Source organism: Notolepis coatsorum, assembly GCF_963971535.1.
Source record: "Notolepis coatsorum genome assembly, chromosome: 14".
NCBI lineage: Eukaryota > Metazoa > Chordata > Actinopteri > Aulopiformes > Paralepididae > Notolepis > Notolepis coatsorum.
Genome location: NC_140178.1, coordinates 71,448,187 through 71,468,359, shown reverse-complemented (window position 1 = coordinate 71,468,359; position 20,173 = coordinate 71,448,187). Strand labels below are relative to the sequence as shown.

General features: G+C 42.5%; 1 protein-coding gene across 3 annotated transcripts in view; it reads right to left on the bottom strand.

Annotated features, from left to right (window-relative positions):
* arhgap17b (Rho GTPase activating protein 17b) overlaps window positions 1-20,173 on the bottom strand; it is a 69,480-nt gene that overhangs the window by 39,705 nt on the left and 9,602 nt on the right. For all 3 annotated transcript variants that reach the window (XM_084329652.1, XM_084329653.1, XM_084329654.1), the window contains exon 2: window positions 5,627-5,666. In XM_084329652.1, the coding sequence (XP_084185778.1) occupies window positions 5,627-5,666 (40 nt within the window). The remainder of the gene's footprint in view (window positions 1-5,626; window positions 5,667-20,173) is intronic.

The window sequence follows — 20,173 nt, the reverse complement described above, 5'->3', positions numbered from 1 at the left end:
CACACGTCTTACACCTCAATTATTTGAACGGGGCCATCAATCTGACCACATACTGTCGGTCTTTAGGGAGCTTGAGCTGGGGATTTTGTTTGGGTCAAAATCCGGAGGGTAGTATTTGTTCAAGACTTTTCTTTCTGACATTTCTAATCTGGGTAGAAGATTAACTTAAAAAAGAAACGTTTAAAATAATAGCAGTCTATTCTTAAAGAAAATAAACATTGCTGTAAACTTCCGGTTGTCTCTTTTCTCCAATAGTATGCAGCTGCAGAGCCGCAGAGCCAGCGGCACTCTCAGGGCTGCGCTGTGAGGGCCGCTCAGCAGCGCCACCCACCCAATGGCTGAATTGCCAATGGCTGAATTGGAGTATTGCACTGAGCGGGCACAGCTGTGAGATCTGCGCAAGGCCAGATATCTTGAATGAATGCGTTTATTTATTTCTAACATAAATTGAAAATAAATAATTATAAAAAACTAGACAATTCCGCGCAGGGAAATTGTGAAAGTGTGGGTGATGCCTGTGCACCACCGGCCAACGGGAGAGGGTCTGTATTGTCTCTGTATTGTCTCTTTCCACAGCAAAACGGTAGGCAAGGCACCTTGGTTGAGAAATGCAGGCTTCAATCTATGTTGTTTAGTCTATCTGTGCAGTACTGTTCAGTACGGTTTCAAGATGCACAATGAGATCTTCTTCTTCTTCTTCTTCTTCTTCTGAATTTCCGGCAGTGTAGACGCAACATGGCATATTACTGCCCTCCTCAGTTCTTATACTACGCTAGTAGTATGGTTTCCATAGTATGGTCTCTGGTAAATCAACTTCTGATTGTTTACTCTTCTTCTTCTTCTCATCTTCAAAACACATTACTATCGTCTGTCTCCTACTTCTCTGCTCCTCTTGTCTGTCTCCTTCTTCTCTGCTCCTCTCGTCATACAATATTGTCAACACCCACCAAAAAATCACCCCCTCAGGCTCCGAAGCAGACCCAAACACGGAACAAAAAACACCCGACAAGTGCGGCCTCCACCCACAGCCGACCGCTCCAAAACAGCACCCAACCAGAACAAAGCAAGAGAATTGTTGAATATATATAGATACACAAATGTTCTAGAATGTGCTATTATGATATCATACTGTGACATCACAAATGTTCTAGAATGTACCATTATGACATCATAGTCATACTGAGACATCACAAATGTTCTAGAATGTTTGATTGTGACATCATACTGTGACATCACAAATGTTCTAGAATGTTCTAATATGACATCATACTGTGACATCACAAATGTTCTAGAATGTTCTATTATGACATCCTACTGTTATCACAACGGAACATGTTTGAGGTCCATTTGAATAATATAAATAATATGTTTGGTAAGGCTGTCCCCGAAGCCTGTTTTTGGGATTCAAACTTCGTCAGGGTTCTTCGAACGGACGTTCGAACCTTCGTTTTTAATAAATATAAATTCTTTTTTTTTATCCTCAAACTAAATCCTCAATTTGAATAAAGTGATTCAAACTTCGTCAGGGTTTTTCGAACCTTCGTTTTTAATTAAAAAATTGAAATTAAATTTTTTTTTTTTATAAATTAATTTTTTTATATCCTCAAACTAAATCCTCAATTTGAATAAAGTGATACTCTGTCTCTTCTCTATGCAGCCATGTCCCAGTCTGGCAGTGACAGCGTATGTTCAAGAACACAACGCTGCTTGCCAAGGTCTGCGTGGAGGGCCCCCACATTGGCAACCGCACAAGCTGGCATGGCATCACAGAGAGAACGAACTAAATAAATAAAACCTGCCCAATAATATTTGACTGCCACTAACAGTTGTACTCCAAGTCTACACAGAGACTTGGTGTCAGTGAGCACCTGAAGTACACAGAGACTTGGTGTCAGTGAGCACCTGAAGTACACAGAGACTTGGTGTCAGTGTGCACCTGAAGTACACAGAGACTTGGTGTCAGTGAGCACCTGAAGTACACAGAGAGACTTGGTGTCAGTGTGCACCTGAAGTACACAGAGACTTGGTGTCAGTGAGCACCTGAAGTACACAGAGACTTGGTGTCAGTGTGCACCTGAAGTACACAGAGACTTGGTGTCAGTGTGCACCTGAAGTACACAGAGAGACTTGGTGTCAGTGTTCACCTGAAGGCGTGGTGTATTTCACAGAGCCGGTGCTCAGGAGACCTTGGTGGAGAGGGATTATGATCAGTGTTGGCTTTTTATTTATTTTTATCCACTTTTTAAATTTTTTCTCCCATCCCAATTACCCGCTGTGCCAATTCTCCCCTCCCCTGTCTTGAACGTTGCTCGCATATGCCCCCCACTGGCCGGTTGTAGGGAGGATAGAAGCCTTGCATCACGAGTCCCCTTCACGAGGAGGCAGCCTGTCGCATCTTTTCACCTGCCAGCACATACTCTCATTGGCGAGGTGTAACGTGTGGGAGGCTCCCACTACCCCTCGCCATTTCCTGTCTCTGCTGTGCAGGCGTCCCCAACCGACCTGTAGGAGTCGCTGTCCACAACGTCCAGATTACCACCCATCGACTTCCCACCCGCTAACTCTGCCAATTGAGTTAGTATGACGACTGGCCCAAGCCGGAGGCAACGCAGACAGCCGGAGTCGAACCCGGTGTCTCTTGCGTTGGTGACGAGTGCAATGTCCGCTGCGCCACCCAGCCACCTTGATCAGTGTTGGCTTTCATACTTCCAAGAAAGATTTAAGATAAAAAAATAAATGGGTTTTTTTTTCTTGTTTTTTTTGTAGGGTTGAAACTTGTGGTAATGCACCATTAGCATTGGATGGCGACTGCCAGCACTGTACTTACATTACATTTACATTTAGTCATTTAGCTGACGCTTTTATCCAAAGTGACTTACAAGTTCTGTACGACAAGACAGCAAGAAGGGTACAACTATCAGCTGAGTAACAATGTTTATCAAAGTGTTGCGTGTTACAGTGTAGGTTAGTTTATTAGGACAAGTGCATGACAGTAAGGTTAGTCAGGGTTAGATTTTTTTTTATTATTATCATTTCAGATAATGGTTGAAGAAGTGAGTCTTTAGTCGACGGCGAAAGATTGGACGGGATTCGGCTGTCCTAACTGGGGTGGGTAGTTCATTCCACCATTGTGGGGCAAGGACTGAGAATAGGCGGCTTCTCTTTGATGACCCTCCGGGAGCTTGGATAGGAGTAGGTCTGAGGCGGCCAGAAGATGCAGAGCGTAGGGGTCTTGAGGGTGTGTAGTTAAAGAGACCATTGACCGGAGGTAGGCGGGAGCGGTTCCCAAAGGTCTGTGAATACCACGATCACAACACCAGAGGGAGCTCCACAAATCATGTTAAACCCAGATTCGGCTCAAACAAGGGATTAAACACGTTTCGCAATTATGCCACATCAATGTGGAACGCCCTACCCACAGCTGTAAAGGAATGTGAATCACTACCCACTTTCAAAAACACTCTCAAAGAACACCTACGGGAGACTGCAATTTGAAACTGGCCCCTGCAAGTGTCCTAACCCAACCCCCTCCAATGTACAGTAAATGACCAAGTATGGTTTTGTCAATATTCCAATGTAGTATACAGTGTGTCCCCCACCCCACCCACCTCCAATGTACAGTCGTCGCCCCCCCCCCCCCCCCCCCCCCCCAGCAGCGTGTTCATTGTGCTGCTTTTATAAAGCCTCAAATGACGGCTTACAATATTTCATGAAAGCAAAGTGTTTCGTTTGTCTAAGATTTTAAAAGGTTTAAACTTTACAGCACTGACAAAGTTGAACAAAGTGCTGTACAAGTCCCACAACATAAAAAAAATTTAATAAAATGTAACCTGTTAATCTGTAGACCGTTTTCGCCTAAAGGTACATGCCTAAGTAAATGGAAGATTGCTCCACTTCTGCAAGGTCAATTTGCATGTTCTTGGTATCTAGGAACATCTAGGGACCTGGGGGTATGTATTTCCAGTGTCAGAAATATTGTGTCTGTTACTAGGCTGAGTAAATTGTAATGAAGAAAAGGAGAATATGAATTATGATTTATGATTTTTGCATCTTTGATCATGTTAAATCTGCGAGGCACGAGAAAATGCTCACTGAGCTCATTCACCACCTTATCGAGATCATGTGTACAAAAAATCTAAGCAAATGGACCGCGGGAAGATGATTAAACAGAAGGATTTGTAGATACAGTAATTAATGATAATCGATTTTAATTATAAATTCATATTTGACCTTGAACTTGACCTTATTATGGCCAAATCATACATCTATGGATAGGGAAAATGCTCCTATTTCCAATGGCAGGGTTGAATCTGGATTTAGTAATTTCCTTGCGGTTTTTACGATAATTAGCATTTTCCGATAAACATTAACCTCTTAACATCCAAGGGCCCACATGTGGACGATTCTTTGCCCACCTCTAGTGGCTCGGGTGTGCATTTCTTTTAATACAATATATAGATGGAATTAAAGCTTTATTTGTTGCCTGTCGATTGCCCTTTCAGGTGACAAAATCCGCTCAGCGGTTCTCGAGTTACATGCCGATATGTGAGGCGTGCCCCAAAGTACGCAAAAGTACACATTACCACCCCCGACTCCCGGGGCTCTAGCTCCGTCAATCATTTGGCGATCTCGAAAATCTTTGCACAGGGTTGTAGCCAATGAGTGTGGCTTTCCAATGATACCCCATGATATGATAATTGGGGATCTAATACGGTCTCTATTGATCGATTTATGATAAAGAAAAGCAGGGACCCCCTATAGGGGGACCTTAAGGCTTAACGGGACAAAAAAAATTATAATTTTTCTTTTCTTTTTTTAATCTCGAAGCTTCGAATTAAAATCGAATCGCGGCCCGAAGCTTCGAATTCCAAAAAAAAATTCGAAGGTCAGCCCTAGATATATCATCTCACAGGGCTGTAATCACATTGTGATATATCACTCTCACAGTGCTGTAATCATGTTGAGATATATATATAGGTATTTATATTTCTCAGATTTTGCGCGAGCTCCCACGTGAGCGTCTGTATTCCGATCCCCGCGAAAATATTCACAGGGGTAGATCTCGGTCGGTTCTACAACTTCCCAATGCCCTTCCATCAGCGAAAACATCGGGAAAAAAGTTTTGCGCAATGTGGAATGATTTGGGTGATTTTGTGCAAGCTACTACGCGAGCACCCGTGCGCTGATCGACGCTAGATTTCTCCCGTGGGTAGAACTCGTGGGGGGCACAATTTCCCAATGCACTTCCATCAGCGAAAAGGTCGGGCGCGACGTGGAAAAATCTCGCAGATTTTGCGCGAGCTCCCACGCGCGTGCCCGTATTTCGATTTGCGCTAAAATATTCACAGGGGTAAATGTCCTCGAGTTGTGGGACACAATTTCCCAATGCATTGTCCCGTGGGATTATCCCCCCCCCCCCCGCGGCGATATTAATTGAGGGGCGGATTCGCGGTGATGGGGAAATGAAAAAAGGTCACCCGCCAAAGTGGCTGGTAAGAGTAACGGAGTTACACGCCACTGCCGAATTCTACCCGCATTTGGCGGCTGGCGGGTGTTAATGTCAAGCCCTGATTGTTTGTTATACTTGACGTTACTGAGTAGACATGGAGGTGAAGAAGTTATTTACCAGTAGGAGGTCATCACTCAGCACCTCCGTCTTCTCGGCCCTGTGGGGGGGAAACACAAAGCAGAGGTCAAAGGTCAGACTGGCAACATGATGCAAAACATAGGAACTTCAGACCGTAAACAGAAAAATTGCCGCACACCCCAACTACAACGCAAAAATGTCATAATTTAAAAAAAAAAAAAAAAAAAGGGGCCCATATTGTAGAGATGACCTTTCCCTGTGTTTTGAATTTTTTTTACACAATGAGGGGTCGTCTCAACACTGAGGAATTGTGAAATATATACATAGTGCATGTACATAGTCCATTCAGAATGGCAGCCACAATCAACATAGTTAATAACGTGCGTGTATGTATGTGTGAAGAGATCTTTTCTACCTAAAGTTGAATCTAAAATATGTTTCTGACAACATTTGTAACAGTAAGTTTGATATATTACTGGATCTTGAGTCATATTAGATCTGCTTTGTCTAGTTTGACATGAATTTCGTTAAACGGTACAGGCTGGTGCACTGCTCAATCTACGGTAATTATCGTATTTGTACGATAAAAGCAGAATCATTTTGAAAACAGGCACAGAAACAGCCCTTTGAGAACAGAAGTGAAACAGAGGGGTATAGAGGCTGCTGGAATGCATAATCTGAGTGTTTTCTTTCCAGCAAAGACATGTTTAGGGAACCTCAAAGACCTAAATTAACTTGTTAAAAAGGACTACAATATGGGACCTAGCATTTTTATCATAGGGGTGCTATTGATAACATTCAGCCACTATATGTCACACTAGAGCACCAGCATGTTATTTATCCAATCAGGTTGCATTCCATGTGGGGAAATGGGAAGTAGGGAGGGGATACATGCACAAAACATAAAAATAACAACATACATTTTGGACCTGCCAACATTTTTATAAAAAAAGCAATAATTTTATTCTGCACTTTTCCAAAAGCTCTGTGGATGTATTATTATTAGTGCTGTCAATCGATTAAAATATTTAATCTGATTAATCGCATGATTGTCCATAGTTAACTCGCGATTAATCGCAAATTAATCGTTTTCTTTTTTAAACCTTAAACGGATCTTTTTCAAGTTCCAAGTTTTAATACTCTTATCAACATGAGTCAACAAATTCTTGCTTTATGCAGCCATTTAACACAAAAGGATGACCCTCATGCATTGCAAATTTGCATCAAATTCAAAACCGAGTGATGCACAAAATAACTTAAAAGAAAATAATAATTTAAAACAATGAATAAAGTGTGCATGAAATAATAGGGGAAAGAAAACGTTAGGAACTTGTTACATTCACCCACACAAGGGCTAGTAATCACACCCCCCCCCTCTCTCTCACACACACTCCCCCAGCTCTCTTTCTCTCTTGCCCCTTCCTCATCTCTCTCACCCCCCCTCTCTCTCTCCATCTCACACACACACACACACACACACACACACACACACACACACACACACACACACTTCAGAAACAAACAAACATAGTATCAATGAGAGCATCAATAATACACCTGAGTGAAGTCTAGTAAAAAATAAAAATAAGTAAAAAAAAGAAATTAAAAAAAAATCTCAAAAGTTAATCGTGAGTTAAAAAAAATAGTGGCGTTAATAGAATTGGGCGTTAACGCGTTAATACCGCGTTAATTTTGACAGCCTTAATTATTATATATATATTTTTTTAATTATTACGCTACATGAAAATGTTATCCATTAGCACCTCAATGTCCTCAGTGTCTCAATATTTATTATATTTTCTTTCCCAGGAGCATGGATGTCCAGACTTTTTTCTGTGTTGCGTATGGTGTTGTTTTGTCAAGCGGCAAGACTGCAGGACACAGGTGTGCATTTTTTCTGTCAGCTTTGAAGAATGGGGGCGACATCCTCAAAAGATTCACATTGGATGAGATATTCACCTCCGGTGCAGCTGGAAACCAACTTCACCACACACCGTGTTGTTTATGACCTATTTATGAAGTATCAAAAATAGCTTTGCAGTTGTTGAGACAAACATTCTGAATATGAGTTTATATGAATAATATGAGAGTACATTTAGTTAATGTATGAATATAACCTGGAGGACCTGGTGAAGTGAATTCCCATGCCAATTGCCAAGTGTACAGATTTTATAAAGATATTTGAAATGCATATTTAACTCATTGACCGCCACGCTGTTTTCCCATCACTACTCAATGGCGCCAGCGTTATTGGCCATTTTAGCGATGTTTGCGGACCCATCGTGTGTTCTGTATTATAGCTATGGAGACAATAGTATGGCTCATTTGACAGGCATTGTTCATAGTCCAACGCTGACTAACCAGTTAATTTCTACATACTGTAGTTTGTATTCCATGCTAAACATTGCCCCTTTCCAAAATAATCCAGTCTTTTTTCCTAGATCGCAAGATATGGCACATTATATGCATTATGCCCAAATCGTTCGAGTTGCTTGCCTGAAACTCCAAACACTTCCAAATCAAAAAGGTATATACCATATACCATTTTAACTCGAAACTGTGATCATTACCAAAAGCATGTTTTAGGTCCAGTAAAATACGACACTGGGATCGGTACAGAAGCGAGTTTTAGGTAAAAAAAAATACCAGCAGGTTACCTAAGATATACCTTACCTCAGTCAGAAGGTACTCCAAAATGAATAAATCCCAGTCGTCCCATGGCGATCGCAATTACTTGTGTATATTGGGCATGGCTACCATACGGGAAAGAATAGGTCTACGCCAACGTTTATAGTAGAATACACGTAGCGCCCTATAACTCAGCGTTTCAGGAATTATCCTGGATCACTCCTAAACTATTATATTCACCACGGGATAACGCGTGAATGTATGCATGAAAAAATGATCTATTTTTTGCATGTTCGACGGAAGAAAGTCACTGTCAAATGACTATAGTATTGTCTCCATAGCTATAATATAGATATAGCTCCAAACATAGTGAAAATATGTTATGGAAACGTGGCACGTTAGCCACAAGGACCAGACTAATCCCTGGCGCTGAATGTGTTAAGGATGACCTATGTTGTATTGGGCTGTGTTGTCTTTTGTTACTGTGCTGCACTGTGCCGTGTTGTGTTTTGCAGTGTTGTGTATTGTTGTGTTGTTTTGTGTATTGTTATGTTGTGTTTTGCTGTGGTTCCGTGTCTGTTAGATTCACCAAAAAAAACTGTTTCACTGTTTGAAACAAATGCTGTTGCATGATTTAACGAAGCCCTAATATGTGAACAATTCTCTTGTGGAGCAAAACTGCATTTTATTTCAATGAAACAAGCCACAACTTGCAGTAAAAATATCAAGCTGAAAGAATGTGAGATTGAGGAGTGTGGTGTTCGTGTTTTTGTGACTCACATAATGTTGGTGAATCTGGTGGACCGGACCCACAACATTTGAGGGATTTTAAAACAATAAAGCCTAAAAGATGTTAACTTTAACAGCATAGATGGTTAATATTTGCCATTTACCTCTGCTAGATCAAATTTATCAATACAATTGTGAGCGTGTGTGTGTGGGGGGGGGGGGGGGGGGGGGAATCCAGCCTTCTAACTGTGGTGCTATGTAAAGTTTAAACCCCTTACAAAGAATGAACTTTACTGACATGAAAGAATTGACTGACTGTCAAAGAATGAACTTTACTGACATGAAAGAATTGACTGACTGTCAATCCTCCCCCTCTCTCTCTCTCTCACAAACCCATCACCACCTGTGCCTGTGGCTGCTTTCCACTAAGGACCTGCCGACAGAATCATCCTCCCAGTCAGGATGAGACACTTCCTGCTCTGTCATGTCCAGCCTGTTTGTTATGGCAACAGGGAGAGGTGGGGGTGAGGTGCTGAGTGGGCTGTTGATGTCACAAACACACCACACGCACTAAGTGGGAAGGGTGGTGTCTGGACAGTTTCCCCATGCATATTTATTTGTGGCAGTCCACCACAATATCAAGACAGACCCACCACAAATAGATTTCTGGACAACACATTACCAGCTCTGTATGCTCTTTATTATCTGATAACCTAACATTTTTATTCGGCCAGGGTAGGTTCACTCACTTCGCTGAACATGCCAACATGGGATGCCATTTTTCAGCAACGCCCTTCTTCACATTCACACAGACATTCATACCCTTGGAGCTGCCCAGAATAACCACAGTCTGACCAGTATAACCACAGTCTGACCAGAATAACCAGTCTGACCAGTATAACCACAGTCTGACCAGAATAACCACAGTCTGACCAGTATAACCACAGCCTGACCAGAATAACCAGCCGGAGGGAACGGGAGATGGTTATTCATTCACTTCCCCGCCCAAAGTTTTCCAGCCTGCTTCTCTAACCTTTAGAAACCTGCGAGCATTGACCACTGCAACACTTCCAGGAACTCTTGATATGCAACAAAATGTCAACATCATCCACATTACGACATAATGCACAATGTTCTATTGTGGTGGGTCCAATAACGTGTAGGCGCCCAGAGAGTAGGGATGAAAACAAAATTGCTATTCGATAGTCACTGGGAACTATTAGAATACTAATCTTCCACGTTAACACATGGTTGTGTTTTTACTTAATAGCAAACGTGAGATAATCCAACAAGCGAGCTAGCTGGCTGCGGTCATTGCTAACCGCTAATGCTAGCAGACCAAGCGAAAGTGGCAACATGGCAAACCAACAAAACGTTGCTACAATGCAACATCTCCAGTCTCTCTTTCTTCATCTTTCTTTTCTGCTCTGTGCTCTCTAGGGCTGTCTTAAATACTTCGAAGCTTCGTTCGATGGCACAAGCTTCGAACATAAAAAAGAAAATCGATATATATTTTTTTATTCTTTTTTTTGCCTCCAAAATCTTGCGCCTCCATTCCAATGAAACGAAAGTAAGCGGCGCCTCGACTCCACCTCTCTACAACAAGCACGTGGAGATTATCTGTGTTGAAAACAACAAGGACATGTGCAGCAGACATGTCGACGAAGAAGTCATCAGACGTGTGGTTACACTTTAAAATATGCAAAGACAATGCTCAAAAAGCCGAGTGCCATATATGCCAGAAGAAAATGGCATATCACAACTCTACAACAACTTGTCAAATCACCTAAAAAATGTAAGTATCGTTGTACACGACGGCGACGCCACACAAAACATTAATAAGGCGCCTATGCTGCTATGACTAATGTGTATGGCTAATTTAATTGTAATCATCTGCTTTTGTAGGTGCATTGTCTGATATAATTATAAATGATAAATTAAATATAATATAATATAATTGTTTGCTTGATAGACGAAGGTTGCAACATAATTATGTAATGTCATGTCGTTGGCTGTGAGAGCAGCCCCACTGCACCCAGGCAGCGCAGCCGAGTGAAACCTTGTTGGCTGCGTCACAGTCACGAAAGGGGCTACTTAATTAATTAATCCAATCCACTTTATTTATAGAGCACATTTAAAAACAACAAAGTTTACCAAAGTGCTGTACAATTCTCACAACATAAGATACAAATATATATATATATATATATATATATATATATATATATATATAATTAATATACATATTTTTTTTCTCAAAGCTTCGAATTAAAACCGAAGCTCGGCCCCGAAGCTTCGATTGCCAAAAAAAGCTTTGAAGGTCAGCCCTAGTGCTCTCCCAGCTGTTAACAGACTGTTATGCTAGCTAGCGAGCTGTTCAGCGGTGTAACAGTTAATAGAGTCCCCGCTCAATACACTACATTTTTTGACTAAATGATATTCGCATAAACTAATCTATTTCTTTTATAATTTCATGAATATTTGTAATATTCAAAAACCAATGCCCATCCCTACCAGAGAGGTGTTGTGTCTTTGTTTGCTTTTCCCCATGTCGGTCCCCCAAAACACCTCTGCAACTATTCAACATGGAGCCATGAAACCAAAAGCAGAACACTCGGCGTGTGATTACATTTAATCTGTACTGGCCGGTGGCCACGAGAGGCTATTATGAGCTCCAGGGCCTCCAGCTGCCTCGTTAAAACTACATTGCTCATGTTTTCATTTCGTTCCATTTCAGTTTATGTGGTGGAAGAGGTACCCTGATCCTTTAAGTGTACTACTCACCTTATAATATGTATTGGTAAACGAAAGAAAATGTAGAAACCCGGAAAGACTACTAGTTAAGTAACTCTGTAGGTCAAGCTAAAAAGTAGGGATGCCCCAATCACGTTTTTTGCCACCGATACCGATCACCGATTGTCTTGAGCCATATCGGCCGATACCGATCCGATATAGATCGTTTTTGGTATAAAAAAAAATTATATAATCATACTTGTAGTTGTATTATCTGCGAGACATCGCCACCACGCAACAAGTAAAAATGCTCGCTATCTGCAAACAGCTCCACTGTCTGTGTGTACTCGAGTAGCCTCCAGCTACGGCCAGGATTCTCCGGCGCTGCAGCTGGACCCTATTGGTATAAATCACATTCAGCATGCCCTCAGCTCGAATACGCATCGAATCAATGTTATAAGACATTGATATCAGGAGCTATCTGTAGCTACTGCTAGCCGGCTAGATAACGTTAAGACAACGCCTCAGTGAACTATTTAGTTTAGAGCTAACGTGAGGTTGTGAGCTAACGTGAGCTACCGAGTCAACGGAGGTAACTTATCATGCACTCGACTATTGCTGGAGCATTTGTTGATATCAGCAGCTATCAGTAGCTAGCCAGCTAGATAACGTTAGACAATGCCTAAAAGTGAATAGTTGACTGGGTCATTTAGTTTAAACAGTAACGTTAGCTCGGTAGGTAGCCAACGTTAGCTCACGTTGCATGCACTAGAGCAGACTGTTGCCGGAGGCAGCTGGAGCCTCTTGTTTACATGGGTGCGGGAGGAGCAGGAGGAGGAGGAGGAGCCGTACGCTGCAAGCAGCTCTGTGTTTCTGAGAGAGAGTCAGCAGTGAGATCTCCGCTAAGAATTGGATCATGTTTTTCGATCGGTTTTGACGATCGGCGAAAATAAAGCATTATCACCGATCACCGATCTCATATTTATACTGAATATCGGCCGATACCGATCGCTGGCCGATCGATCGGGGCATCCCTACTAAAAAGGGCTTGTGATCTAGTTATGGTTGCCCAGATGGTTTCCCATTTAAGTTAGCTGGCTTAATGTTAAATAGCATGTTGCTTTCATGAATTGATAGCATGCCAATGCTTATTGTGGAATGTTAATGTGTCAGGAGTGTCCTTTTTTCAGCTTCAGATGTACCATTTTATTTGTTATACGAGTTTTAGTGCACCCTCTCTGAGCACAGCCAACTCTCAGTATGGTGAGGGGGCGTGGCCTTGTGTTCATTGAAAGGACCATCCTGGATGAGTCTGTACAAACAAGTGAATGACAGCTGACCATCCTGGATGAGTCTGTACTAACAAGTGGATGACAGCTGACCATCCTGGATGAGTCTGTACTAACAAGTGAATGACAGCTGACCATCCTGGATGAGTCTGTACTAACAAGTGAATGACAGCTGACCGTCCTGGATGAATCGGTACTAACAAGTGAATGACAGCAGATCTTAAAAATAGAACACTGGTGTAAAGTAAACGTGTCATGCGTTGTTAACCCTTTCAGTGCCACGGACGACATATCTCGTTTTATCAGCCCCCCCCATTGAGTGCCCACGACGACAAATATCGTTTTATTTTTTTATTAGCGATCTTCAGCGAATTCATATTTCATCAACAGAGTCTCCCGTTGGTACACCAGCCCCTGCAGGAGCTCAGATTGAAAAAAAGCGCCCCCTATCATCTATCCCTGTGTAACTGCAGGTCAGTCGCTTAGACTGACCTGGGATCTGTAGATCTGTGTGGGGGGAGCCAACTGGCTCCTTGTGCTGGCGAGCCGTCTGATGAACATGGAGCAGCCTGGATTATATATTCACAGCAGCCAATATTCAATCAATCAACGCGATCGATATTTGGAATGACAATCAGGAATTGGAATAATCTTTTTGGAGAACATCTGATCTAAGGTAAGGAGTCTATTTTACCAGTCTTGGGGTAATCTGAGCTGTATTCGCTGAGATAACAGCGTGTCCCCCATGTGTGATGTGGCTGTTTGGCTGTGATCGCTGATGAGGAAATAAGAGAATCGATTTTTCAGCTTGAGTCTATAGCGTGCATACGTACACATATACTATCGATAATCTAGCGTTTATTTGAAAACGATTCATAAATAGGCCGAAAAATGACAACGTTTTTGTGTATTCTAGAATATTCCAGTAAATGTCTTTTATCATGGAATCTTTATATTTTCCTTGAAAACGAGGGCTTTTCAAAATGCTATCAAACGAAAATGAACCGATAAAAAAACAATCCGTTTCGACAATGTTGACTGCAAACAAGTCATTGATAAGCGACGGGCAGATTAGACGCATAGTCATAATTTAAAACATAGATTAGGCATTTTTAACGCTAACATTGAAGTGGATGGTGGCATTCAACGGGGTAAATCAACGTTAATCAAAGGCACTGTTAAGGTTCGTAATAGTTTTTCAACCTCATCATGAAAGACACAATAAGCAAACAATATTAAAACAAATATCAAAATAGTCCAAGGCCATTCATCCTAAATAATGATATTACATTTAGATTCTATAATGAATTCCATAAGAACGTGCATAAATAATAGTACCAAACCATTAGACATTGACAATATGGAAAATGGTCACGAGAGGCACTGGACTTATTCCACATTTTCTCAGGAGCCTGTATCGCAAACTGAACTCAAGTTGAAAGTCTGAATAAGACTACCTTGAGACACACCTCCATTTGGAGGGAACACCTCCCCAGGACAGATGCGCAACTGGTTTTAAGCAGAGATATTTATTATCAGAGTTTGGACAGCAGAGTGTTAGTGGCTTATGACTAGAGTTGTTCCGATACCGATACCAGTATCGGAAATGCCTCAGATACTGCCTAAAATGCTGGTATCGGCGAGTACCCTCTAATTCTGCGCTCCGATACCATATGACGTCATTTATAAACAACACGTGCGGTATCCTCCTACTGAGAGTGAGCATTATAAAACAAACGTGTTTTTAAATAGACAGTGAATTAAAAGTGTCAATGCTGTTTGTCATTTTAACAGCAGATACTTTCTTAAATGCCATCGTCCAGACAGCAGTGTGACGGGGAGCTCTGATGTATTCGCTTGCTGGTGTTATTAACATTAGCTGAAGAGCTAACCGAAAAGCTAGTTTTAGCTTTAACGTTACCTTGGCTAAAGTTGGGGCTATTCCTAATCCAGCAATAATGGCTGCAGACCTGCAAGCAAAGTACAGCAAGTTGGCAAATGAGTATTCCAAGGTAAATCACTTTTTCACCAGTAACGTTTCCATCTAACCTAGCTCGCGTTAACTGCTAGCTCATGCTAACGTGGCTAACTGATCAACCTCTCCCACACATGCACGCAATTAATGACATAATGCGGACAGCCATGATACCGGTGACAATGTTTAGCTTTTAGTGCCAAATGATACGAGTCTGAGGCGGAGTCTCAAAAGAGAATGTTGAATATTTATTGTGCATTAACAATCACAGCCTCTGCTACTACAGTAGCTAACCTAAACGGAGCCGACTGGATAGGAAGTGCAACAACGTGTAACCTCTGTGCGGAATCAATGTCACAACAACCTTTCCGTGGGTGAACTCATTGAGCATACATTAATACTATTACTAATCTATACAATCACCTGTTGTTGAATAAATACCCTTACTTTATAGTTATTACTAAAAAACAGTATATATAAAACGGTAGCTGTAAAAGAAAAAAAAATGTATTCAAAGTTTTATCATTTATATAATAATAATATATTTTTTTTAAATGTATGCACTGGTATCGGATCAGTATCGGTATCGGCCGATACCCAAAGCTTAGGTATCGGAATCGGATCGGGAAGGAAAAAATTGTATTGGAACATCTCTACTTATGACTATGATAACGTAGTCACAACATGGCCATCCATACAATCCAACCTGGCCAGACTCTGGTAATATTTGGCTCTGTGCACTTATCTCAAGTCTGAACTGGGTCAACAAATTGTACCCCATTTTGGGGAGCACACCACCTACGGTCTACATATCTAACCTACAGGTCTACATGTCCAACCTACAGGTCTACATGTCCAACCTACAGGTCTACATGTCCAACCTACAGGTCTACATGTCCAACCTACAGGTCTACATGTCCAACCTACAGGTCTACAGGTATACATGTCCAACCTACAGGTCTACATGTCCAACCTACAGGTCTTGGTTCCTTTAAGGCAGGGCTATTCAACTAAATTGTTCAGGGGGCCACATTGTCAGAAACCCAAGGGGCCAGGGGCCGGACTGCCACGGCGCCTCCCCGTGCTATGAATATATGTACACTTGACACAACACGCAACCACATTTTCACAACTTTTATTTAACTACATTGCAAAAGTAGTATACTTTTCAAAAAAAGTGCTTCATTTATGTGCCACATCTGCAACATCTCCTGCAAAAAGTGCTTAATTTATGACTGTGCAACAACTGCAACATCTCCTCTTCAACATTTCAATATAAAAATAAAATAAAAAACAAACAAGTGCATGATGTGCATCTGAACATTCTAACATCAACACTTGAACAAAAAAACACATTTATAGTGCAGCTGAGCTTATGAAAAAGTGCTTCATGTCTGTGCAACAACAGCAAATCACAGCATCTTATTAGCACTTATTGTCCACTCTTAACTCTCAAACATCAGGGGGGTGGGGGGCAGACAGGCCTAGCCTACATACACACATCTAATGAGAGCGATTGCACTTCGTTGACTGGGCAATGGCAGAGAAAGAGGGTTCATAGGAAGTGAGGGCTACCCGCAAACAGTGATGCAAATGCTCATTTGTCAAGGAGGCACGGTTGCTTGTTTTAATGGCATTCATGTGAGAGAAACTGGATTCACAGGTGTATGTTGAGCCAAACATTGTTAGCACAGATATTGCCAGCGTTTTTATTTTGGGGAATGTCTTGACATGAATACACTTTATCCAAAATGTTGTGGTGGATTCATTCTCAAGTGCCTGCTTCAGAGCAGATGATGCTTGCATGTCAATTATTTCAAGTTGCAGGAGACCTTCATCAATGTGAAGTGATGCAAGGAACTCTTGTCCTTTTGTGGAAATAGCAGCTACATTGGCAAATGGGTTGCTCACAAAATGCATCAATTTTCTGGACATGTCAAATTCATCAAATCGACTTGCAAAGTTTTCCCTCAATTTATCAATGAAATCTGTCATTAATTGAGTGACTTTTGGCTCAATTGTGCGTGTTAACGTTGACATAAAAAAAAAAAAGTAAAAAAAAAATATTATCATGTAATCTTTGGCGGGCCGGTCAGAATCATCCCGCGGGCCGGATCTGGCCCGCGGGCCGCCAGTTGAATAGCCCTGCTTTAAGGTTTCTGCTTTAAGGTGACTGATTTGAGAGGACTGCTTTAAGGGGGCTGCTTTAAGGGGGCTGCTTTAAGGGGGCTGCTTTAACACTTTCCCGGCCACTTGGATATCACTCTAGACGGCCAGCATTTCATAATAGACTTGCATAGTTCGTGAGGCTGTTTGTAGAGCTAAATCTATACTAGTATTGCTATCTGTCCATTCTCATTGTCAATTGAGACCATAAACTGTCCCTTCAAAATGGCTTAAAGAAAAAAGAAATCAGCAATACGTTCTCATTTTATAGCGCCGTGAATATAAGCGTTATAAGGGATTTCGGCTGGGATATTTCCTGGAAGGCGAGATAAAGGCCGCTAAGCTACTAACGTTATATCCAATGGCATTTCGGTTATACAGAAGCTAAAGCTAAAACTCAAACTGCATATGATCGGTATGATGGTCCACCACGAATGCATGAAAGGGGGGGGGACGGGGGGGGACGTCGTTTCTGATTAGTGATTACCAATAACCGTGTTAGCCTCATTAATTGATTGAGTGGATGGCTATCAAAACAATGCCTGATCAGCGTGTAATTTACGTGAAAACGATCTTACCGTGGGCCGGTTGGATCCCCCCGAGCATTTCCCAGTTATCGATTGCCATCTGGTAGATCGATATGTCCATTGGCTGATGATAAATTCCTTTACTGCCACGTGAAATCCGCGTCCCAAAACGTATTCCAAGCTACAGGCATAGACCACCGTAACACTTCCGGGATTCTGAAATCAGGGAGGAGATTGCGGGGGGGTCAAATGAATGAATGTGGACGAGAGCCGTGATGTAAGTGGTTGCCGATACGGCTGTGGGGGTGCTAGAGACATGATCGAATAGACGTTTATGCGCCTCGCTCTCCTGAACACGGCGTGACCCATAACTAATCGATCAGAACTAAATCGGCAGAGAAAAAGCCCATTTTAAAGCACCTATTCCGCATGGACATGCGCAGAGTGCCCATGGAGTCTGGACGACGCGAGATGACGCTCGAATGAATGTGGACTGTTCCATCAGAGGGGGGAGCTTCGATGGTCATGTAAGTGGCTACAGACCGCTGCACTTAAATATAAACATTAGTCTACCTGTAGACTCAATGAGGTAATTGTAGATGTCGCCATAAGACGCGTCTGGCCATTTAGTGGGATCATTTTTTCATTATCCTGTTCGGCTGGCCACCGAAGCTCCCCCCTCTGATAGAACAGTCCACATTCATTCGAGCGCCATCTCGCGTCGTCCAGACTCCATGGGCACTCTGCGCATGTCCATGCGGAATAGGTGCTTTAAAATTGGCTTTTTCTCTGCCGATTTAGTTCTGATCGATTAGTTATGGGTCACGCCGTGTTCAGGAGAGCGAGGCGCATAAACGTCTATTCGATCATGTCTCTAGCACCCCCACAGCCGTATCGGCAACCACTTCCATCACGGCTCTCGTCCACATCCATTAATTTGACCCCCCCGCAATCTCCTCCCTGATTTCAATGTAACGCGGAAGTGTAGTGGTCTATTGCTTCAGGTGAGTAGAAAACTACATTGGAAATCCAGAAAAAAAAAAGACAACTTCTGCCACAGGGAACACTGCATTATCGATACAGCGCCCCTAAGAGGATCTGGCCGGTAATGCACTTTTTCGAATTCAAAGAGTAGGGTACATCTGCAGTGCAGCTCGGCGACCTTGAATAGGTTATTAAAATGGAATAAAAGCTAAAACAACCTTGCCACGGAGATATCCGTGGTTGGTCCCTTAAGCATGGATTCGAAACACGGATATACGTGGCCCGTCCCGAATGTGTTAAGAGGACTGCTTTAAGAGGACTGCTTTAAGGTGGCTGCTTTAAGGTGGCTGCTTTAAAGTGACTGCTTTAAGGCTATGTGTCCACTAAAAACCTTTTTTTCAAGGTGGACCGCTTTGAAAAAAGAAGAAAAAAAAGCTCAGAGCGTTTTTCTGAGGCTCGCGCCAGCCGCGGCTCCGCCCCTTCCTCGATGAGTTAAATTGATGAGCGCGCTCCTTTCCCAAAAGTTTAACTAGTTTCAACTTTATGAGCTGGGAGCGCTCCGACCAAAAACGCTGCCGCCCAGAGCTCATAAAACGCGAGGCGCGTCGCTGGGAAGAGGAGCGCGCCTGTCGCTTCTCCAGCATAGAAATTAATGACAGAAAGGAGCTGACAACTCATAAAACGTCCCTGGTGGACACAAGCCCTAAGGTGGCTGCTTTAAGGTGACTGCTTTAAGGTGACTGCTCTGAGGTGACTGCTTTAAAGTGACTGTTTTGCCGTCGCTACCATTAGACTATGGAACTGCCTTTCTCAGATGAAATCAGATCAGCCAATTCAGTCTCCGATTTCAAGAAGCTCCTACAATTCCTCCTTTATTCAGACATGAATCTGTTATAGGCTGAGAAGAAGTCTTTATTTGTCATGAAAACCCTTGCGAGCACGGGGAGAACATGCACACTCCACACAGAATGGCCCGGGAGAAACCCAGGACCTTCTAGCTGTGAGGCGACCGTGTTAACCACTACCACGTCCACTACACCACCGTGGCCTATATCGTGCGGCTGTGTGTGCATTGTTATTTGTCTTCATGAAATTGCTCTTTTTCTCCTACAAGTTTTATTTCCATGAAAACAAGTTCATGAAGGACTGTGTTACTCACTCAACTGTATTGAAATATACATAGAGGTGTACTATTGCAACAGGACATGTGGGATATACATGAGGGCCACCATAACGTACCCCCCCTCCCCCAAGTAATGAAAGCCTCCATAGTTAAGTACATTTTCGCTGCATTTACAGCAAAGAAAAACACTTAATGTAAATGTGCTCTGGGATGGAGAGTAATCATTAGTCCCTCGTCCCTGGGTTCTAATACTGCTGAGCCAGCAACACCAGCAGCACGTGAGATCATCCCTCAGCCACACCCACATAGACACACATACTCTGCCTATACATGGTTTCCCTCCCAGTAGTAGGGAGCGTGCCAACAATAGGCCTAAAGCTCACTGGGATCAATTAACCCTCTCTCACACTAGAGTTATGACCCAATACTGCT